This window comes from Hemicordylus capensis, chromosome 2, assembly GCF_027244095.1.
Source record: "Hemicordylus capensis ecotype Gifberg chromosome 2, rHemCap1.1.pri, whole genome shotgun sequence".
Lineage (NCBI taxonomy): Eukaryota > Metazoa > Chordata > Lepidosauria > Squamata > Cordylidae > Hemicordylus > Hemicordylus capensis.
In genome coordinates, this window is record NC_069658.1 from 667,989 (window position 1) to 691,098 (window position 23,110).

The 23,110-nt window shown below is 60.1% G+C and overlaps 1 protein-coding gene across 3 annotated transcripts in view; it reads right to left on the reverse strand.

Annotated features, from left to right (window-relative positions):
• Positions 1 to 908: 908 nt before the first annotated feature.
• TESK1 (testis associated actin remodelling kinase 1) overlaps positions 909 to 23,110 on the reverse strand; it is a 30,450-nt gene continuing 8,248 nt past the window's right edge. The window contains exons 1-10 of one of the 3 annotated variants that reach the window (XM_053293770.1): positions 20,068 to 20,193; positions 13,096 to 13,217; positions 12,519 to 12,567; positions 12,202 to 12,348; positions 11,939 to 12,021; positions 11,724 to 11,814; positions 11,347 to 11,430; positions 5,464 to 5,553; positions 2,556 to 2,706; positions 909 to 2,051 (exon numbers count right to left, since the gene is read on the reverse strand). In XM_053293770.1, coding sequence (XP_053149745.1) covers positions 1,060 to 2,051; positions 2,556 to 2,706; positions 5,464 to 5,553; positions 11,347 to 11,430; positions 11,724 to 11,814; positions 11,939 to 12,021; positions 12,202 to 12,348; positions 12,519 to 12,567; positions 13,096 to 13,217; positions 20,068 to 20,109 — 1,851 coding nt within the window. In that variant the 5' untranslated portion in view covers positions 20,110 to 20,193 and the 3' untranslated portion in view covers positions 909 to 1,059. Of the gene's footprint in view, positions 2,052 to 2,555; positions 2,707 to 5,463; positions 5,554 to 11,346; positions 11,431 to 11,723; positions 11,815 to 11,938; positions 12,022 to 12,201; positions 12,349 to 12,518; positions 12,568 to 13,095; positions 13,218 to 19,093; positions 19,374 to 20,067; positions 20,194 to 23,110 lie in introns of those variants that run through there. The other 2 variants (XM_053293771.1, XM_053293769.1) reach the window with 2 other exon arrangements.

Here is a 23,110-nt window from a genome sequence, read left to right on the forward strand (position 1 = left end):
ACTAGGAGGAGAAGGCCAGGGGGACCTAGCCCAGCTCTGGTGACCCCCAGCTAGGATGTGGGTCACGGGCCCCGCAAAGGAGAGCAGAATGAAAAAGCCCAGTGGGTCACGACTTGGGACTCATCAGCCCTCCCGCCTGGCCGGAGGGCAGGCAGACCCCTCACCTCAGTCAGCAAAAACCAGGCCAGCCCAGGCGCTGGGAGAGGAGTCAGGCTTTATTTCTTGAACACTTTAAATAAGGGTTGGGGGGTGTAGCATTTCTCGTCATTAAAAAGGCAGCGGCAGCACCTCCCCCACAGTGCACCGGATAGAGAAGAGGGCCCAAGGGAGGCGGGCAAGCCCTCTGAAGGGGGGGGGGCTCAAGCCACAACCGGGAGCAGCTCTGGTCACCATGACTGCACCAGGAGGGGGGCCAGCAGAGAAGAGGGCGTGCCGGGCACAGGCGTCACCAGCCCCACCCTGCAGGGGCCCCCCAGCCGCTCAGGACCATGCCCAGAGCAGGTGACGCCAACTGGCAGGGCCCAGGCCACCAGCCTGCGGGAGGCGGCCCCACCCCCACCAAGTCCCATTTCTGGCCAAAGGGACGGAGCAGCCACCACCCACCCCCCTCCCTCAGCCCAGATGGAAAGCAAGAGGCGTCTCCCTCCCCCTGGGGAAGCTGCCAAGCCCATCTTCTCTGTCAATGTGGACACATCTGTGGGGAGTGGGACCCCCCCCCGGACACACCAGGCCAATATCCTCCGGATGGTGCGCAGCCCCCTTGCACCCCCCCCCACAACACTGAGGAAGGTGACCGGCTGGTGTTTTTCTCCTCCTGCTGGTCCCTGGCACAACGCGCCCCCCACATCACCCCCAGACTCCCGCCTGCCAGGACCCAGCGCAGGCCCAGCGTTGCTGTGGCAACAACAGGTCTCGTTCACGGGGGGGGGGAGCTGCTGCAGCGGCTGCATCCCTGAGGCTGCTACGAGGAGGGGAGCTGTCTGCCTGCCGCCGCCGTGGGCGTCCGGCCCTCTTCTGCCCCCAGCAGGGTGTGTCCGTAGCGCAGCCCACCCCCCAGCCTTAGGACTGGGCTTCGGGCAACGTGAGGCTGGGCTCGGCCAGCACGGGCCCCGGGCCCTTGGGGTGGTGCTGCTGGAGCCTGTCCGGGCACAGGAGGCTCTTGGCCTCGCAGTTGAGGTTCTGGTAGCGGGGGGTGCTGGCGGCTGGCCGGTGGCAGACGGAGGCAAAGCTGAAGCTGAAGGGGCCCAGGCAGCAGGCGGGGCAAGCCAGCGCCTCCTCCTGCTCCATCACGGCGGCGCCGGCGCTGCTGCCGCCACTGCCGCCGCCACCAGGGGCGCTCAGGGCCAGGGCCGCGCCCGTGTGTTCCGAGGGCACCCCGTCCACGGTGGGGGGCACGCTGAGCTCCGAGAACCTCCCACCCCAGCCGTGGGGCTTGCTGTTGTTGTTCAGGAGCAGCCCGTTGGGGGGCCACGGCTGGAGCCCAGAGACAGCCGTGCGGATGAAGCTGCTGCCGCCGCCGTTGGACAGAGGGGGGGTGGGGGCCGCCGGCTCGGGGTCGGGGCTGCAGTCCATGAGCTCAGCGGCAGGGGAGCAGGGGGGCTGGAGGCGGCTGCAGTCCAGGGCCAGGAGGCAGTCGCTGTGGGGCTGGGGCTGCCCTCGGCGGGAGAGCTCGGGGGAGGCTGGCAGTGAGCGGCACCTGCGGGTGAAGGCGAGGGGCTCCGAGAAGTCACAGTGGGCCTCCACGGCGGGCTCCGGCGTGATGGGGGTGCCTGGCGGGAAGGGCGAGGGAGGGGGCAGGTCAAAGGTCAGCGAGATCAAGGACTTGCTGGGGGTGTCAAAAAGCTTGATCCTGCCCCCCTGGAGGTCCTGGCGCTGAGAGAAGGGGTTGACCCGCTGCGGAGTGCCACCCTGGGCCTGGGGCAAGGCGGCTGATCCGGGCGGGAACATGTCCGACTGGCTGCGCGAGAGGCGCTGGTCCGGGAGCAGGTGCTGCTGGTCCGGCAGGCTGGACAGAGGCGTGGGGAAGGCGGGCTGCTCCTTGGCCACATGACCTGGAGGCAAGGAAGCGGAGTCACCCAGGGCTGGGCCTCCAAGCACCCTGGGGGCCACAAAGCCCATGCCAAGGCCCAGCCTGGATGTGGCAAGCCAACCCTGCCCCCCGCCCCCCGCCTAGCCACAAGGAGGGCTGGAGAGCTCTTGCTTCGGCTCTGGGGAACTCACCGAGACCAAGCCTGAAAGCTCCTGATCCCTGGCAACCCCCTGCCCCGTTCTATGCTCTGCCCAGAGGCAGGAGGGGGCACGGCAAAGGCCCCGTCCAAGGCAAAAGGGAAGGTCTGGCTTCCTTTGGCCTCTGCTTGCATCTCAGGTTGGTCGGTTTTCTAGACGGCCCTCCCTTCTTTCCCACCCCCACCCCAGGCAGCAGGCAATTCGTGGCCAAACATCTGGTTGAAACCGAAGGTGCCCCCCAGTGACGATGACGGTGATGATGACGAGGTGCCCGAGGAAAAGTGGCGCCGCCCCCCCCCCCGAGCACGGCTGCCCGAAGCGGCACCCACCGTGCAGTGCAGCCGCTGGGCTCCCGGGAAGGCCGCAGACCCCCTCGCTCCTCTGCAGGGCAGCGTGGCAGTCTCTGCGCGGCGGCTGCTCCAGGACGGCCTCCAGGCGCTGCGTGATCTCCAGGAAGGAGGGCCGGGAGGGGGGCTCCATCTGCGGGGAGGCGGGAGAGGAGGAGGAGGAGGAGGAGGAGGAGGAGGAGAGTGCTGAGCAGGGGCGCCTCCTCCCTCCAGGGCGTGCAAGTCAGATTTTCAGTGTTGTTTCTGAGGCGTCCTGAGTGCAGATGCTCTGGTAGCATATGAGAGTGGATTCATGGTTTGTATTGGAAATCCCAGATGCTACCAGAGCATCTACACTCAGGACACCTCAGAAACAAGAGAGCCCTTGGGGGTGGTTGGCACCCTCTGTGCACAACACCGGCACTCGCTCTGGGCCACCCCAGCACCCACCAAGTGCAGTTATGGGGCGGCTGAAACCTCCATGATTCCCTATGGAGAAAGGTCTGAAAGAGATGCATAAACGTCAACCAATCACCCAAACCCAGCCCTTTGCCCAGTCCCACTGCAATTTGGCACTGCCACCCCACCCCCCCCTCTTTTGGCCCTGGGACCCGAAATTCAGGTGGACGTCGGATCGGACCTTTCTGCATTGAAGTCAAAAGGGAGGCAAAAAGGCGGGAAATTCAAATAGACATCAGAAAATGGAGAAGGAAGAAGAAGCACTTGATCGGCCACAAAATGGAGGGCCGAAACCTCAAATTATTCTTAGCCGAAACGGGGGTGATTCATTTCGGATCCAAAACATTTCGGGAGGGCAAAAGGGTGATTCGTTTCGGCAACGAAGCACCCGAAACAGGCAGTTTCGGGTACAGATCGTTCTGTACCCGAAACGTTTTGCACATCCCTATGCTGGGGTCCCCACTTGCCCCAAGCCTTTGTAAGGGCAGCAGGGAGGAGAGCAGGCCAGGGGCGGCCACATCCTGCCAGGGGGCAGGCTGGTGGCTGGGCTCCGACACCCCAGAGGGCACAGAGGCAAGAGATGAACTCCGCAGCGGCAGCAGAGAGCAAGAGGCCCCGCCAGGAGCAGCCTAGCCGTGTGGTGCCCGGCCCAGAGTCTGGACACCCCCCCCCGCAACTCCATGGGGAGACAGAGGTGTTGCTCCCCAGCCTGGGCTGCATTCCCAAAGTGTAGCAGTGCACAGATGTCTGGGAGTGTGCAGACAGCACAGGCTTCGGCGTCTCACACACAGGCTGCGTCCCTCCTCCTGGCTGCTTTGTCCAGCCCAGCAGACTGCCCAGCCCGCCTGGTTTCAGAGACTTCCTCCAAAAGGCAAGCTCAGAGGCCAGCAAGGGGGAGGTCAGGGGGACTGTCCCCGGGGAGGAAAGACGACTAACTGCTACTAGGCTGCTTCTCAAGACACGTTCTCAAAGAACGACACAGAAAAAGTAAACAAAACAGCCCCACAGGGCTCACAATCTAAAAAAAAACATTAAGATAGACACCAGCAACATCAGCCACTGGAGGGATGCTGTGCTGGGGATGGAGAGGCCCGGTTGCTCTCCCCCTGCTCAGTATGAGAGAGTCACCCTTTGAAAAAGGTGCCTCTTTGCCCAGTCAGCAGGGGATGACTCCACAAGTCAGCTGACACCAAGGCAGACCTTGGGATCCATGGAGCTCAGCATAGCTCTGAAGGGAGTCTTTTCACGCCTGGCTCTGAGTTCGCATCTTGTCCAGGATGGAGGGGGTGCGGGTGCGTTCACAGATCGGCCAAATTGACCCCAAAGTCCCTGTGAGCTATCAGGGAGCAGTTCACACACAATTTGGGTTTTCCATTGGATGTTAAGTGTGTCGCCCAGTTTATATCCGAGGTTTTTAAAAAATCCACTTTTTGTGTCGGTTTTTGGGGGCAACTTCAAACTCGCAGTGAAGCCTCTCAGTAAACCCCTGGAAAAGCCTGCGGTCTGGGAAACCTCCCGGGTCTCAGGCCGGGGTCTTTCCCAACCCCTGCCTGGGATGCTGCTGCTGCTGCCGCCACCACCAGGAACTGAGCCTGGGAGGACCTTCTGCAGGCAAAGCGGGGCTGAGCCAGGAGAACCAAGGCGAGGCGAGGGAGGTGGGGCTTTGGGGCTTGCTTATTAACTCCTCGGGAGCTGCTCCCCTGAGCACAAGATCGAGGCCACCCGTGGGCTGGCCTCCGGGAGAGGATGGCTGAAGCATTACCTGGCCACACACGTGCATAATTCCCCCATCACAACCCCAGGGAGTCCGTCCACACGTGCAGCTGGGTCACAGCATGAGGGTGTACATAGCAATAGCAATAGCACTTACATTTATATACCGCTCTATAGCCGGAGCTCTCTAAGCGGTTTACAATGATTTAGCATATTGCCCCCCAACATTCTGGGTACTCATTTTACCGACCTCGGAAGGATGGAAGGCTGAGTCAACCTTGAGCCCCTGGTCAGGATCGAAGAGGAGCCCTCTTATGGATCAGGCCCAAAGAGGTCCCTCCAGTCCGGCATCCAGTTTCCCACACTGGCCCCACACCAGATGCCTCTGGGACCCCCACAGGCAAGAGGGGAGGGCAGGCCCTCTCTCCTGCTGCTGCTGCTCCCCTGCAGCTGGTTTTCAGGGGCATCGTGCCTTGGAGGCTGGAGGGGGCCCACTGCCACCAGCCTGGTAGCCACAGGTAGACCTGTCCTGTCCTCTGAGCCCCCACAAATGTACACGCCTGCCTGCGGGGCCTGCCTGCCTCCCTCATGCCAAGTCTTGGGGAGGCCGCTGGGCTCACACACAGTGCAGCTCCTGCCCTCTGCTGACTCTGCCACTGGGGGCCTTTTGACTGCACCTGCAGAGGAGCCTTGGTGGGGGGGGGGCAGGCCCGGGGGTGGGGTGGGGTGGGGGTCTTACACTGCAGCAGTGGAAGGCCAGCTGGAGGAAGGTCGCAGGACAGTCGGCTCCTACCAGGTTGCAGAATGCGGCCACGTCAAGCCCAAAGTCCTGCAGAGGAGAAAGAGGGAAGGGAGAGTAGGGGCGGGGGCGGGGGCGGGGGGGAGAGCTTCCTGATGCAGGAGGCTGCCAAGGCCCAGGCAGGACCAAGGCAGGGGCAGCACACACAGCCTTTGCCCGACCCACATTTGAAAGGCACATTGGACAATTAACCCAAACTAGCTGGCCCTGGAGCAGAACATCTGTGCCTCAAGTTCTCCCCTTTCTCTCCCCCGCCCTTGTTCTCGGCTCCCCCCCTTCTCACTCCACCCCCCAGCCACCGCCGCTTGCTCTCCCCTTCCCAGCAGCTCTCTCGCGAGAGCTGCCACACACGGGATTAGCCACTGGTACATCTTAGCAAATTAGATAGATAGCTAGACAGCTAGATAGATCGATCGAACCAAGAATTACGGTATTCAGAAGGGGCAGGCAGCCATCCATGGCACCCTGGCACAGGGAGGGATGCAGCTGCACGGGCCTATTCCTAGCTGAGAAGCGAACCAAGAGCCCACAACTGCCCACTGCAGCCTCGACCTGCCCCAGCCCCAAAGCTGGGCACGGGAGCCAAGTCTGAAGACTCCCTTTAGCCCCACAAATGAGTTCTCAGTCAGTGCAATTTGGAAGCCGGCCTTGGGCAAGAGAGGGCCCCCCCCCCGCCCTCAGCATGGACAGCTATGCCAAGAACCACTCCAGAGCAGCCCGGAGAGGGGAGGAGATGGGGCCCTCCCAGCACCCCTCTAGGGCTGAGCCCTCCATGGGTCCACCACCTGGGTTCCGATCACAGCACCTCTGGGGGGCAGGAGGAAGGCCTCTCTCCTTCCCAGGCCACGGGGCCCAAATCCCCTGGAGGGAGCTACTCCAGAAGACCCACACGGGACCTCTGGGAGGGCGGGGGGGGGGGAGAGCACAGGCCAGCCAGCTGGAGCGCTTTCCTCCTCCGGCCAGGCCTCCCCTGGCACTGGGCAGGGCTCCGGCTCCCACGCCAGCCATTCCGGAAATGCCGAGGGCGCTCCCCGCCCAGCCCTGAAGGTGCCCTGCTGCACCAGGCCAGCCTGTTATGAGGACAGAGCTGCTCTGCAAAACAAGGAGGCCGCCACAGCCACGACCCAGTTCTGAGCCGGCTGATGCAAGCCCTGCTGTGCGAGGCGCCTTGCTCAACTCCCAGTCACGGGGGCGGGGGGGGGGGGTGGCGGGGAAGCCGGGCGGCTCCAGGCTCCAGGCCAGCCGCCTCTCCCCTTGGCAGCCAGCCCCACAAGGGGGAGGGACAGGAGCCACGGGCAGGGGGTGCTGCCTGCAGGAAGCCCGCTGCTCTCTCCTAAGGAACCTCCGACGGTTCTCTTGGTTTGACAAGGCTGCTGTAAAGTAGCTTGGCCCACTAATGGATTTTAATGGTTTTGTTTTGATTGCAAACCACCCTGAGCCATTTTGGGAGGGCGGTACAGGAATGAACGAACGAACGAATGGCACAGAGTGCTTGGCCATCCTTGGAGGGCTGTGGGCCACCTCCAGTCTCCAAGGCAGGATGCCTCTGAGTGCCAGTTGCAGGGGAGGAACAACAGGAGAAAGAGCACGCCCTCAGCTCCTGCCTGTGGCTTCCAGGGGCATCTGGTGGGCCACTGTGCGAAACAGGATATGCTGGACTAGATGGGCCTCTTTGGGGGCCTGACCCAGCAGGGCTGTTCTGATCCTTCCTGCCTATAATTCTCTCTCCCCACAGTTCACAGCAAGGTGTGAGGAGAGGAGTTTTCGAACTCAACTTTCATTGGACAAACGGCAATGAACGCAAAACACCCAACGTCAAGTCTGCAAGCCACACAGAACGCCATGGCAGGCAGCGGTTTGCTTATGGCATCAGATGAGCCCTGCTGCCTCCTGTTTCCCCACAGTGGCCAGCCAGATGCCTCCAAGCAGGGGGCAGAGCTCAGTGGGAAAGCCCCCGCTTGCCTGCAGGAAGCCCCAGCAGGTGCAGGCCTGGCAGCAGCCACTCCCGGGAGGGCTGGGAGGACAGACCCCTGCCCTGGGCCTGAAACCTGGGAGAGCCGCTGCCGGTCCGGGTAGACCATGCTGAGCTAGAGGGACCAACGGCCTGAACACAGGCCCCCTCTCCGCTGGGCAGCAGGCTTCCGAAGGAGAATCTCCCCCCACCCCAAGCACACAAGCAGAGCCCACGGATCCAATCCAGGGTGCACAAGGCCACTTGCACTGTACTGGATCGGACTGGATCAGGCCCTCGTACTGGGCAACTTTTTCATGGGACCAATCTGCTGAAAGAACGTCCAATGAGGGACAGACTCTCTTGCGTGGTGGTGGTTTGACTTTGTAAGCCACCTTGGAGGCCTTTGGGGGACTGAAGTGCAGACCAGAAATCCTTTCACAGATCCAGTGTGAAACGAGAGCCCAGAAGGTTTCCTGAGCAGGAGAGTTTCTTCGAAATGGCCCTGAGCCATTTTTGGAAGGGCAGTATAGAAATCAGATGGATGGATGAATGAATGAATGAATGGATGGATGAATATCCCCCATGAATGAACACAAACATCCTAGAGAGGAAATGAACCATTTGTTTAATCAGCTAGTTAAGTCCTTCAGGTGATGCACAAGACACATTCCACAGGTAGGAGGGGGGGGCAATTACCCCCCTCCTCCCTCCACAAGCCAAATGCTCTCCGGGTGGGCGTCCTGGGCGTCCGCTCCTCAGTCTCCATCACCGTTTTTTTTTAGGAAGCAAGTGAAATCTTGGCTTTTTACCCCCAGGCTTTTATAGTGTTATTTATGTTGTTGCCGCTGCTCTGTATTTTATGGTCCTATTGTGTGTGTGTTTTAAACTTTTAATTAGATTTGTATTTTTATATTCCAATTTAATATTTTTATTGCATAATTGTTTTATAGTCTTAGATTGTTTTAAAAGTTTTGCAAATTCCCTTGAGATGGTTTTCATGAAACGCGATATAAAAATCTAACAATAAATAAATAAAAATCTGCGTAATTAAGAGCCTCCCAGTGAGAGGGAGTTGGGAGAGGCTGGAGCTCATCTGCACTGTGGCTGGATCCCTGGTGGCCAATATTTCAGAGGAGGGGCCGGAGGGGGTGGGGGTGGGGAGATGATGGGTGAAATATATCTCAGCAATGGCACCTCCTCAATCCTGAACCGCTTAGCCAGGGAGACGTGCATTTTTATATAAAAGAGATGTTTACATTTACACCCTGCTCTTCTTCCATGGAGCTTGGGGTGGTGTCTAAAGGTCAAGTGTGCCATCAAGTCGATTTTGACTCCTGGAGGCCACAGAGCCCTGTGGTTGTCTTTGGTAGGATACAGGAGGGGTTGACCATTGCCTCTTCCCGCGCAGTGTGAGATGATGCCTTTCAGCATCTTCCTAGATCGCTGCTGCCTGATATAGTCCCAGCGGGGATTCGAACCAGCAACCATCTGCTTTTTAGCCAAGCATTTCCCTGCTGTGCCACTTAAGGTGGATGGGGTGGTATATAGTATACAGTTATTTTCATCTTCACAGCCACCCAGTGAGTTTAGGGGGGCGGGTGGGGTTTGTTCCTGGGCCTCCCCACTGCAACCATCACACAGCATTGGCCCTACAGGAACAACCACCCTTTGGCTCTGGGGAGGGACTTGGGGGCCTTTCCGTTTTCAAGGGTGCCGTAAAAAGCATGCCAGCTGCCACGGAAGGTGCTCACCGTAATCTCACATTCCACGTACTAAAATGCTGGATTTACAAACTGGGCTCCATGAGCCCATACTTTACCCTGGTCTTTCATCTTGACACTAGGCGGCAGAGGATGCATCCAGGCAGAAATTCAACAGATGCAGCTTCCCCATCTGGGGAAGGAGAGCTGGTCTTGTGGCATCAAGTATGAATTGTCCCCTTTGCCAAGCAGGGTCTGTCCTGGTTTACATTTGAATGGGAGACTACATGTGTGAGCACTGGTAGCATATTCCCCTGAGGGGACGGGGCCATGGCTCTGGGAAGAGCACGGGCAAGAGCGGCTTGCATGCAGAAGGGTCCCAGTCCCCTCCCTGGCAGCAGCAGCATCTCCAAGAGAGGGCTGAGAGAGACTCCTGCCTGACACCTGGGAGAAGCCGCTGCCAGTCTGTGCGGACAAGACTGAGCTAGATGGACCCGGGGCCTGACTCGGTAGGAGGCCGCTCCCTGTGTGGCTAATATGTTCCCAACCTCCTGCTGCAGATGCCCCTTATGGATTTCTGTGGAGGCACCTCTGCAAGGCACAGGGCTTCTCCCAAACGCCAGTGCCTAGAGTCAGTGTCCAGGCACGAATTCAACAGGTCCACCACCCAGCTACAGTCACTTCCCCCAGATTCAGGGATGGCCCACCGGCTCACAGACAAGGCCCACGAAAACCAACGGGCTTCCTTCTCACCTGCTTTTTCCAAGGTTTGCTTCCCTACTTGGGTGCTCAGTGGGGAAGGTGCCACAGCTCAGGGGTAGAGCATCTGCTTAGCATGCAGAAGGTCTCAGGTTCAAATCCTGACAGCATCTCCAGGCAGGATTGAGACAAATCCCTGCCTGATCCCCTGGATAGCCGCTGCCTGTCAGAGCAGGCAATACTGACCTAATGGATCAAAGGTCTCACTGAGTCGAGGGCAGCTTCCCCTGTGCGGAGGTTGGTGGGGGTGGGAGAAGAGAAGAGGAAGCTCATAAAAGGAAAGGGGAACTTGGTTCACTGGCACAAGGGCCGGAGTGCTCAGCCTCAGGAAGCCCCTCTCCAGAACTTGCCAGGACTTGTCACTCCTAGCTCTGGCTTCAGTTCCCTCAACTGTCAGAATCTGTGGCGTGTGCCCTTAAATGATTAGCCTGCTATTATGGGAACTCCAGATGCGAATAACTTGAAAAATACAGGGCAGAATTTTTTTCAAACAAGCAAGAGGCACTAGCCCAGCTGGACCTACATTTCTGGATAAAATCACAAGTCGTTCTGGTAAGAACTAGTCTGCCTACTTCCCTTTTGCTATCACTACAACTGTACCAAATTTGGTTCAAATTGGTTAAACAGTCCACCAGTTTGAGGACCTCTCATGCCTCAAACTTTCATGTGTCCGCCATCTTGAATCAGGGTGGATGACATCATTACAAACTACAACTGTACCAAATTTGGTTCATGTTGGTCCAGGCATTGCCAAGTTGATAGCGGGGGACACGGACACAGGATGCCGGCTGATCTCATACGTTTACTTTCCTTAAGGAAAGCAGGCTAAAAATGGACCAGGGAATGTTCGGTATGCTATGCCTTACAAAATGTCTATTGCCAAAATACTGTGGCATCTGCCCATTTTTCAATGGATCTTCACAGAACGTGGAACAGGCGGTGGTGCTTGTCACCTTGATGACACCTGAGACACGTCTCCGGACAATGGAATAACGGCACAGACGCTGCAGACCACAAATGCTCAGGGCTTTCCCCAGAGTTATAGCAATGGATGAACGCCATGTTTACACCTCACCTTCACACTACCTGGAATGGTGGTGCCGTGTGTGTGTGTGTGTGTGTGCACGCATCCATACACGCACAAATATTTTTCTTCCACTTTAGAAGCTGAGTGTTTTGCTTTATTTCAGCAACAACATCTATTCTGTCACCAACACTCCAAAGTATGGGATTCGCTCCTTGGGCTCAGAAGGGCCATTCCAGACAGGGGGTCTCTCAGGGGTCTCCCCAAATCTCCCTGCTGCAACCCAGCCTAGTTCTTCCCACAACACCATGTGCCAACAAAGCGGGAAAGGGAAAAGCCCCCGGCTCGGGGGGGGGGAGCAGTCAGCACTGGAGGGAGGGGCTTACCTCTGTGCGGGGCAGGTAGTCCGGGTCAGCTGGCACCCGGGCGATGGTCTCGCAGAGGATGATCCCATATGCAAAGACGTCAGCCTGGTGGGGCAGAAGGCAGGAGGCCATGAGGCAGGCAGCCCCACCCAGCACATTCATTTGAGGGAGGGAGTGGTGCCTGCAGCAGCCTTCATCCTAAGACCCCAGGGTGGGGTGGGTGGGATGGAGTGCCCCTCCCAGCAGGAGAGAAGCTCTCTGGCCTTCCCCTCCAAGCCTCCCTCCAGGCCTGGGCACAGATTTGCCCCCTCCCTGTCCCAGCAAATATCCTGCTGGCAACCAGCTGGTGTAACTGCAGGGGGCCCGCCTGAAGCCCCCCCACCCTGCCCCACCCTTACCTTCTCATTGTAGAGCTCCCCATGCAGAACCTCAGGCGCCATCCAGTACGGAGAGCCCACCACCGCCAGAGGCTCCTTTTCACTCCCCTCGCTGGGGGGCAGGAGGAGAGAGAGGAGCATGAATCCAATGCGGGAGCCCCCTTGCCCCCCCACCCCCACCAGGGGCGGCCCCACCCAACGGGCATCTGGGGCCCTCTGAGCAGAGCAGGACTCACCTGTAGGTCGGGATCTTCTCAGCCAGGCCAAAGTCACCCACGACAGCCGTGTAGCCGTTGTCCTCACACCTCACCAGGCAGTTCTGGTTGGGGCGGGGAGAACAATCCACCATGAGCCCCCCCAGCCACAGATGGCAGCTCAAAGGTGGGGGGGGGGGCGGGGGGAGGGCATTCCGCACCAGCAGGCTCAGTGGCTGGAGCGGGGCAGGGCAGGGCAGGGCCCCGGCTGAAGCCAGGAGCCAGGAGAAGGGCCTCCTCCCTACCTTGGAGGTGAGGTCCCGGTGGAAGATGCCCTTGCTGTGCAGGTAGCGCAGCCCGCGGGCGATGTCCAGGGCCAGTTTGACGCGGACCGGCCAAGGCAGAGCGGTGGGGCTGTCCAGCAGCTGCTCCAGGTTCCCACCATTGATGTACTGGCAGGAGAGTCCACAGGAAGGAAGGGAGGGAGGCAGGAAGGGCTCCATCAGCCTGTGGCCCGGCTCCCCCTTCCCCACAGAGGCCTGCAGTGAGCCCCCCTGCCAGTTGTGCAGCCCCCTCCTGAGCCCCGCCCCTCCCACAGGAAAAGGTCTGGCAGCTGACTCACCTCAGTCAAGGCATGGAGCTGGCCCTGGTGCACGCAGACACCCATGAACCTGGGGGCGGGGAGGGAGAGGGGGGGGTCAGTGCACCCGCCTGTGCTTTGGAAGGCAAACAGAGAGCCTCCAACAGCTGCCCACAAGCCTGGCTCTCTGCTGGGGGCTGGCACGGGACTGGGAGCACCTAGACTCTGGGGGTGGGGGAGGCAGGCGGAGAGATCCAGCAGGCCCCAACTCCAGGGGTGGGCGGACCTCTCAGGGGTAGGAGAGGACCCCTCCCTGGACAGAGCCACAGGCCAGACTCCAGCCTCACGGATGGGGGTGGGCTGTCTGCTCTGGAGGAGCACGGAAAGGGACCTCTTCCTCCGGGCAGGAGAAGGGCAGCGGGCAGCCCACTTCTGTGGCCCGAGTGTCTTCTGAGCCCAGCCTTGGCAGGGCAGGCTACTGGAGGGGGGGGGCTGCCAGGAGCCCCGGGGGGGGAGCAGAAGGCGGGCATCTCCGAGCACCCCCTAATCTGGGCCAAAGCCGCCACCCAGTGCTGAGGGAGGGAGGCAGCCCCCCCGGCCCCCCCGGATAGAGCTTCACCGGAGGATGTTGGGATGCGAAAGGCGGTTCATGAGCTGCACCTCCCGCAGCATGTTGCCACGGTTACTCATCAGCTTGTTCATCTTCAGCACCATGATCTGGCCCGACTGGCGGTGCCTCACCTGCAGGAAAGGGCCGGGGTTAGTCCAGGGGGTGGCTGCCAGCCCCCAGGGCAGCCTCCCCCCAGGGCCTCAGCCCCCCCCCCCGGGGCTGCCAGGCCCCATGCAAGGGGCTCCTTCTCCACCTGGCAGGGACCCACCAGCCAGGAGGAGCAGCCAGCCCCTCGCCTCCCACCCGCGGTCAGCAAGGCCAGTCAAATCACTCCCGGTAAAGCGCTCTGAGCAGTGATGGCGCCCAGAGGAGGAGGGGGCGGCCACCGCATGGCGAGGGGGCGGCCAGAGCAGCCACAGAGGGGCAGGCAGCCAGCCTGCCCAGGCGGCAAGCCCCAAACCCTGGAACCGGCCTCCTGACAAGTGGACTCAGAAATAATTCGGCCAAGGATTCAGGAGAGCACTGACTACGCCCCCACAGATCTGTACGGGGCACCCACCCCGTCCCCCCATGACCGAGACAAGCATCCAAGAAGCCTCTCAGCTCCCCACAGCCCCTCCCGTCTGGAGCCCCAGAAGGGCTGCCAAGAGGGGAGGCTGCTCCTTCCCTGGCTGGAGCATCTCTGGCACAGGCGGAGCAAGGAAGGGGCCATAGATTCGAGGAGAGGATCTGCTGAAGGAGAAGGCCCAGGAGAGGCTGCCCTGGAGGGCGGGGCAGGAGCAAAAGGCCTCCTCCCCAAACTGCTCTTGACACCCTCGAAAAAGGGAGTCTGCAAGGGGGCTGGCACACACAGGGGCATATCTAGGGTAGGGCAGGCAGGGCACGTGCCCTGGGCGCCACTTGAAGGGGGGGCGCAAATTCTTAAAATTAATTTAAAAAAAAAAAATGGCCACCAAAAACAAAATGGGCACTGCACATGCTCAAATGGCCTCTGTGAGGCTCTAGGCCACACCAGGCCTCACAGAGGCCATTTGAGCATGCACAGTGGCCATTTTGTTTTCAGCAGCCTTTTTTTTTTTAAACCCAATTATTTTAAAAAATGGCCACAGCAAATGCTCAAATGGTCTCTGCAAGGCCCCAGAGGCCAGCAGTGGGAGGGGTAACCTTTGCAGATGCCCCCCTCCCATGGCCTATAGGAAGCGCCCCAAAGGGGCTACAGGTTAAAAAATTTTTTAAATATAATATAAGTCACTGTACACATATTCAGTTTGACACTTTGTACAGAGAATCAGGGCTTGTGAATACAGAGCTGAAGCTTATGAGCTAGGATTGTATTCATTTGCTCTTACTTTGCTTCTTGTGATAAGTGAGTTAAATGTGGTGTCTTAACAATATGGCTATTAATGGTGAGTTTGTCTTTGAATCAGTGTGAAATCCTTAATATTAAGGCCCACTAGGAGTTTCTTGCTCTCTTTCTCTCATTTTAACTGTCTTTCTGAAATATTAGAATATATTCCAAGCAGTGCCACAGTTTACTCTGCATATCCATTAATTATTTTCAGAGTATCTGGGAAAAGCCAAATTCTCCATTTATTTTTAAAACTGATGTAATAGTGATGCTACAATGCATAGTAGAGAATTAGACAGGCACTTCTGTTTAGTTTTGCAAGTACACCTCCACATAGTATTTGGGTATTTCATGAGCCCCAGCATACTGAAATTGGTAGTTTTCCAGCATTTTTTGCTCTGGTGACGTCCACTGCTAAATAGTTTTTGAAATTTTAGAAGATTAACGAGCTTGACTTATATTTTCCAGCTGATATTATAGTAAAGTTATGTAAAAGATGGGTGTCAGATGTTTGGACAGGGGGCGCAATTTCATGCTTGCCCTAGGCGCTATTTTCCCTAGATACGCCTCTGGACACATGACCCCACAGGGGTTCTGAGCAGAAGCCCTGAAAGAGCCGAGGCTTGAAGGACCAGCTGGGGCGGGTGGGGCAGAAAGGGGGGCAGGAGCGTCCGCTTTCGGAAGGCTTCCAGGGACCAGCCACCAGACGATGGTGACACAGGAGAGGACCCTTGAAGAGGCAAGGGGTCTGCATGGGTCTGTCCCCATTCCTTGGGCCTGGAGGGGGCGGCTGGGCCCTGCCTGCAGGTTCATAATCCAAAAGGCGCCAACCTGGAACAGGCCGGGAAGCCTGGGAGACAGAGAGGCTCTCTGGGGCAGAGGAGGAGAGAGGGCGCTGCTCTTGCTGATCAGAAGGGAGTGAGCCACACGACACCGCCCCCCCCCCCCAAACCTGGCATGACACGATGGCTTCGATGGCTTCGTGAGGACAGGGCTGTCTCTCTTTCAAAATTAGCTGTGGGGCCCCAATCCAGCCTGGGAATGTGGTACACAGTGAGGAGGAGGAGGAGGGGTTCACAGTCCCCCCACCCCATGCCATCCCCCCCCCCCACCGCCACCACAATTCCCCACTCAGATTGAAGCAGCAACTTGCCCTTGAAGCAAATGGCTAACAGATAATTCTGACTAATACCATTAGTGACATTCGACTGCAAATTGGATAAACTAGAGGACACAGCAAGCCTTAAGGGGCGGGGGGGCGGGGGGGGGGCGGGGGGTTGGAGATGGCGTCCCAGTGCATCGACCTCATCCCAACGACCACCAGGGGCAGTGGGAGTAGAGACAGTGAGTAAGGCTCTCCAGGGAACTTTCCAGATTAGCAGCAAAATGCTTCGGTTCAGGCAAATCACATTCAAAACATAAATAGCACAGCGACCAGCAGGGGGAGCAGTCTCGCGAAAACTTACAACTGGAGAAGACAGCAAACTTTTGACGCCAGACATACAACGTTATAGCAATAAATTGCAGCGATTACATCCGAAACAAGACATCAGAAATAAATAAATAAATAAATAAACGAATAAATAAATAAATAGACGAATGAATGAATGAATAAATAAATAAATATTAGACTCTACAGTGATCTCCATGCGACGTGTTACTCTAAATAGCTGCAGCAACTAAACTCTGCATCTTGTAAGTGGAGTGGAAGCTTCCTTGGTGCTTTGCTACATAATCACAACCCCCAAGAGGGCCACCATCCCTCCCTCCCTCCCTCTGGGGCTGCCCCCTCCAGCTTTCTGCAGCCAACCGGCTCTTCTGGGCAGCCCCTACCGCCTTCCCTGGGCTCAGAGCAGGAAAGGGGCCCTCGGCTCCTCCCTGGGCTCTGGCTGGCTTTCCAAATGTGGGCATCAGGTGGGGCTTGGAGTGCCCAACGATTCGGGCCAAGAGCTTCCCTCCATCAGGAGTGGGCACAGGAGTCTCCCGCTCCACTCCCCGCTGGTGCCAACCTGGGCCAGTGCGCTGCCTTGGCCCTTTCGCCCCAACGTTATGCGGCATTTCTCCCTGGGGGAGCTGGGCTTCGCTTTCCACAGGGGAGCATTTAGACATGGCACCCCCACCTGCAACCTGCAGGGGCCCAATCCACTCTCCTGCACGGCACACGTGGGCTGGGTCTCACCCCAGTGTCTCCAGGCCTCACCCGCGGGACTGCAGGCCCAGTAAGAACCAGAGACCCACTCCCAAAGGGGGAGCAAGCAGTTGCTGCCCGGCGCTGTGGGGCTGGGGCGGGGGCAGGCAGGCCTAGAGGCCGGAGATGTGCCCGGGGAGTGGGCGCGGCAGCCAAGCCAGCCAGGGGCTCAGAAGAGAGGGCGCCTGCCGGCAGGGTCCAGGTCCTGGCCGGCCGTGGCTCCTCCCTCTCCGGAGGGGGCACACAGCACCGCCGAGGAGCAGCAGGGAGGTCTCCAGACTCCAGGCGGACCCCACAGTGGTTGCTGCTGGCCACATTTGCACGTCTAGGCTGTGGGAGCTGGGGAGGCAGCCCCCACCCCACCCGCCCAACTGTGACGACCAGCAGACGCCCATGCAGGAGAAGTACCTCTGCACATGCGCCAAGCGCTTCCATCAAACCCCGGAAGAGTTACTGTCCCTGCGGGGAGGCAAGAGCACTCTACGCATGCCCAGGAACTGCTTTGTGCATTGGGGCAGCCTGCCCAGACAGGCAGTTGACAAGCTCTTAGGCACACGGTCTGCAAGGGCTGGGGAAGAGGGGCACCCAGCAGGCCACAGGAGGGCTGAGGGCGAGGAATGGCCAGGAGCCCTCCCTCCACCCCACCAGGGCAAAAAGGTAGCACTCTGTGGGGCGCAGAACCAGGCACCCCCCGCCTCAGGAAGAGAGCCTGCGTCACCCCACGGCAAAGGCCCCGAGCCCAGCCCTGGTGGGGGTGAGGCAGCACAGACTGCAGGCGAGGGGGGAGGGCTGGCCCCCACCCACCCACCCACCCCCACCTGGCAGCCCTGAGCCATCTCCAGCGCAGCAGCCACAGCCAGGCCTGGGCTGTGGCCAGACCCCGCCAAGCAACAGCTGCTGTCATGAGGGAGGAGGGCCAGGCCTCAGTACGGGGAACTGCTGCTGGGAGGGTGGGCCTCCCCTCCGCCCAAGGAAGAAAGCCCCCCGTGGCCCAGGGCAGAGCGAGGGGCTCCCTGGACCCCAGCCTAGAGAGGAGCTGGGGAGGGGGAGGCCAGAGCACAGGTCTTCCCTCCCTGGAGGGGCCTCGGAGTGAGGTCTGGTCAGCAGCTACTGCAGGGAAAGGGGAGACTAACGGCCTTGGGCTGGGGATCAGCTGGGAGTTCCTTAAGCTGGAAGGAAGCAGGGAGGATAGAGACCAGTTTAGCTAGACGCGTCAGGGAATTTATTCTTGCTTAAGTGCTTGGATCTGACTGCATGCTTCTTGTGGTTCCTGGGGAAGGGTTGGACTAGAATGCAAGCAGCGCTGGTTGGTGCCTCTGTCCTCTCCCTTATCAACCAATTACCAATAAATCCTTGTTGTTGTTGTTGTTGCTGTTGTTGAGTGTCACTCCTTATTGGGCCCTGCCCTAGTCACACGCGCTTGTGTGCGAAGGCCTCTTTCTTGTAGGGAGGGGCTTTCCATGTAACTCTCCCAGAATATTCCCTTGGGAGGGTGAATCTGCTCCTATAAGAAAGGGGATGGTGGCCGCCTACCCAGGACTCCTCACAGCTGGAGGAGGGATCTCGTACCCCCCTCCCTTTTGATCCTTACAACTACAGAAGACGGGCACTGCTCCCGAGCGCTCTGGCTCACAGCACTTCTCTCCCTCCCTCCCCACAAGTCATGCTGGCAGCCAGCAGGCCCCTTGGGAGAGTGCCCAGGCAAGAGGGAGGGAGGGAGGGGTCTCCTGCCCCCACCTACGGGGCCAGTCAGCTGCTGCCCCCTCCTGCCCCAGCCCTCCAGGGAGCCAGCCACAAAGCCTGCTCCCCCCCTCCGGATTCCTCGGTGCTGCCGTCAGCTCCCTGCTCTCGCTTGCCCATTTTAGTCAATGCTCTCACAAAGCAGCTGCCGCCCGGGCCAGCCTCCTGCAGCGGGAGGGGGGGAGCTCAGCAGGAGGAGGGGCTGATGGGGAGGGGAGGGAGAGAGAGCAGGGGCTGCAGGAGGGGCTGGTGCAGGGGGGCACAGACCTGTCGCCAGTCCAAGGGGTTGGATGCCAGCAGGGATGGCTGCACACCTGCCACAGAGAAGGCGGCCACAGCAGGTGCCTGGAAGGTGGACCCGGGTTCAAGCCTCAGCATCTCCACACCCCAGGATGAGGCTTCTGTTCTCAGGCCAAGTCAGGAGTGGCCAGGAAGCCCTGCCCATGGGTGGTTAGCGTGAGGGAAATGCACTCTGCACATGCTCAGGACCCTCCTCTTTTGACGCTTGCTCAGCAAGCTCTGGAGCGGCACCTGAGTGTCTGAGAGACACACACACACCCGGCTCAGCCCTGTCCAGGGATCTGTTGCTGGGATCTCACCTTGCTCAGGCAGGGAATGTTGGGTGTACACACTGTTTGCGGTGGGGGAGGCTGGCAGCCTCCCAGTGGGGCAGACTCTCAAGGCCCCCCCACCCCGCCATGCTGCCGCCCCACGTCGGAACTCAGCCCTACCTGAGCACCACAAGCGCATGAGTCAGAAGCTAGAGATCAATGCCCGAATGGAGGGGGAGCAGCGCCGTGGGGCTCTGCCCAACAAGCCCTCCTTCTGCCCCAGTGCCTGGCCCGGCCTCACGGATCCAAGGGCAGCTCCCAGCGCTTTCTAGTCTCCCAGCTGTAGCGAGGCAGCCAACTAAAGACTCAGAAGTCACCAAGCAGCAAGGCTGGCCGGCTCCTCGGGAGAAGGGGTGAAGGCCCCTCCCGCCTCCGTCCAGTTGCATGCACAGAAACTGTCCCCCCACCCTGCAAAAAAGCCCCCAGTGGCGCACTTCCCTACACATGCGCCATGCTGAAGACTTGTTGCAGAGCTCCATGGCTCCGGAGCCTGCTGCGCTGCAGGGGGAGGCAGGAGATGCCGGGCCCCAGAGCCGAAGAACTCCGCTCTGCCCGGGGGGGGGGGGAAGGGGCCTCCCCTTTCGGCTTCAAGAAGGAAGCACAAAGCGGCCTTTGCTGCAGAGAGCAGGCATTCCTAGCTGGAGGACGGACGCCCCCCCCCCGCCCCAAGACCCCAAGTCTGCTTCCGGCCAGCCCCATCCCGGTCTTCACACTCCTGCAGCCTCAGTCATGAAAGAACTGCCTGGGTAGGAGGGAGCCTCTGCCGCTGGGGATGGGACGGGGGGGGGGAGAACAGAAGGCCCTCCTTCCCTCCCTGGCAGCATCACCAGACCGGCTGGGGCGGAGGGACTCCCACCTGCAACCTCGGAGAAGCCGCTGCCGGTCCGGGTAGACCATGCTGAGAGCTCGCTGGGGCAGGGAGGGGTCTGACTCGGGAGAAGGCAGCTTCCTCAGGGACCTCTCTGCACCCTGCCAGGTGGAATCAGGCGCCAGCCGCCTGCCCCTGTGCCAGTCTCTCCTGTGCTTGGCTAAAGAAACCGCACCCTCCCTCCCCCCCCCCAGACTGGGACTGAGCTGGGGGAGGAGGCGCTTGCCTGCGGATCGTGGCCTCCCGGCCCACTCTGGGCAGCCGGCATGGCTCCCCCACACAGCACCCCAGAGCGCCGATGGCCAGGAAGCCTCCGCGGGCCAAGAGCGAACCAGGGGACGCCCCCCCGCCCGCAGCCTCGCCTGGGGGTGGGGGGGGCGGGACAGCCGCTGCCAGCCAGTGTACCCCGAGCTGGGTGGGCCGCCGGCAGCTGTCTATGTCCGGGGCTGGCCCCTGGGCCCCAGCCACGCCCTCCAGGTGAGTCCCGCCTGCACGTCCCTGACCCTGGAGGGCTTAGGGGCCTCTCTCAGGAGGAGCCTCCAGGGGGCCATGCACTGCCCTGGACACCGTGAGCAGCCGGGGGACGCCCAGAGCATTTGATGGCGGGGGGGGGGCAGAGAGCCTTCTGCTGCACAGGCCTCCAGTGTCGCCTCTCACAGGGATTCCTACCACTCCCAGCATCCCCAGCTGCAACGGCTTTTGCTTAGGGATTCTGGGAGTTGTAGTCCACAACATCTGGGAATCCCTGTGATCCCCCTCACTGTGTGCCAGAATCCTGGAGCAAACAGAGACCTTGGAAAGCAGCCCACAAAAGCCCCCCCACCCCCGGCTCCAAGAGAACTCCCTGCAGCAGAGTCAAGGCACAAGGCAGGAAGGAAGGAGCCGGCCACAGCCCCGCCTTCTCCTCCCTGCTTCCTCAGAAGGGCTGCTGCCTGATGCAGATGTCACAAGCGGCCCACTGATCACCGCCAGCCAGCCCAAAGTCGCCCTGGGCGGCGGGGGGGGGGGGGCAGTGAGGAACCCAGGGCTGCTCCTTTCCGCCTGGAGGGGCAGCCGAAGAGGCCAGGAGCTGCTGGTCTGCCCAGGGAGGCCCCTCCGGTGCCTTGCAGGCCTCTGGAGGTGCCCGCCAGGAAGTGCCCATCTCAGCAGAACCCAGAGCAGCTTCTGCTTCTGGCCTGCGGGGAGGCCCAGCCCTGGAAGCGGAGGGTGGTTTCCTCCCGTCCTGCTGAACTGGGGCCCGTCAGCAGTTCTGCTGGGTCTGTGGCTGGATGGTTGCAGGAGGCACTGCCTCCGCCTCCTCTCCCTCACAGCCCAAGGCCAGGCTGCCAAAGCCCTGGATGGGAGCAAGGAGTGTTTCTGGGAGAAGTTCAGCTCCACGGACAAACCACCGCAGGAGGAGAAGAGATGACCCGCGGTCCTTCACCAAATCCCGCCAGGAAGCTTTTCACACGGGGCTTTTGAAGCCCTCTAACTCGGGGGTGCATTCACACATCGGCCAGATTTACCCCTGCCAATTACCGAGGAGCAGTTCACACAACATTCAGAATTTCCACTGCGCTGCGTTAGAGTATATTTATATATCCTGATTTATATCCAGGGTAAAAAAATCCACGGTTTGTGGCGGTTTGGGGGGACGACTTGGAGTTCACAGTAAAGCCTCCCCGTCAACGTGCGGTAAAACCTGCTGTGCTCAAAAGTCCTAGGCAGTCCAGCCCCACCTCTGATCTGCAGCCCAGGGGGCCCTGACCCACCAGCAGCCTCTCAGAATGGGGAAAGGTCACCGCATGAGGAAGGCAGGAAAACAAAGCTCAGTGATGAGGGAGGTCCCTCTATTCCCCCCCCCATCTCTGTGCAGAACGAGTGTTGTTCTGGGCAGCAGCAGGATCCAGGCAGGGTGTGCGCACACCACGTGCATCCAGAACGGGGCCTTCCTGATTCCACCTGAGCGGGCTCTTAAATGAACTGAGCGGACATCAGGAAACTTGTGAGCGTGCGCACGCCTGAGAAGGAACAGTGTTGCGCGCCACATGGGCCCCGAGGAAGGGGCCCTCACCGCGCTTATCAGGAAAGGCTCCCACCATGTGGCATTCTTGGCCATCACCCTTGCAGGTTCCTGTCCAAACCACCCTGAAGCAGCCGGCCCAAGCTCAGCCCGGCCCGACACCAGGAGGACCCCCAGGACTCTGCACTGGCCTGCTGGGATAGGGGAGAGGCCAGGAGCTCCCAGGAGCACCACCAGGCTCAGGAACAAAGCCTGCCAGATCCTTCCACTGACAGGCCAAGCATGGGGCGGGGGCATAAACTCTGCGCCCAGCAGCCACATCCCCAGGCGCTCCGGCAGCAGAGCTGGGACAGGCCTCTCCCTGCCAGAGATCCTGGGATTCCAGACTGGCCTACTCTGACTCCACCGAAGGCGGCGGCAGCAGCAGCAGCAGCAGAGAGCCTCCTCAAGGCTCACTCCGGAACCAGGCTGGGCTCATCCTGGGGCTCCTTTAGGGGTGGGCAATCCTCCTCCCCTTGCCGGTCTCCCTCCCCTTGGAAATTAGACCTCCTCCTCCTCCTCCTCCTCCTCCTCCTCCTCCTCGGACCATGCGCAGGCCAGGGCCGGTGAGGGTGGGGCTCAGGCAGAGGTGCAGCTAGGCAATTTTGGAGCCAGGACCTAAAGGCCTTTGGAGCCACCACCATCACCACCACCACCCTCGCTGCAAGTTAAGCATCCTCATCTAAAGGCCTTTGGAGCCCCCCCCCGGCCTTTAACATATCCCCACCCCAGATGTTTCTTCCCCCACTCCCCGCTCTGTCTCTGAAGCACCCGGCACAGGCCATAATCACATGCGGCCTCCCGGCACAGTGTGGCCAGTGACACTCACACCACCCAGGACAGACTAATGAGGATTGGGGGGGGCAAGAGGTGTGGAGGCCCTGGACTTGGGCCCCAAAGTCCAGGGGTAAGAGCGCCACTGGACTCAGGAGTAGGCCTGGTGGTGGTGGCAGTGCCCCCCCCCAAGTCCAGCTGGCCTTCAGCCAAGCCCCCTCCATGTCCAGACTCTCCCCAGCCACATTCAGAGACCTCCTGGCTAGTTACCCTTCTCCCCGCCCCCCAGCTGCCAACCCTGCTGTGCCCCCAGGCCCTGGCACCACCATCCCAAGGGGGGAGCCAGCAGCCTCGGCCAGCCCCAGCAGCTGGGAGGGAGGGAGCAAGATCCAAGATGACGTCTTGTGGAGACAGGGCTTCTCTAGAGCAGGAGGCCTCCCCAGGGCAGAGGCAA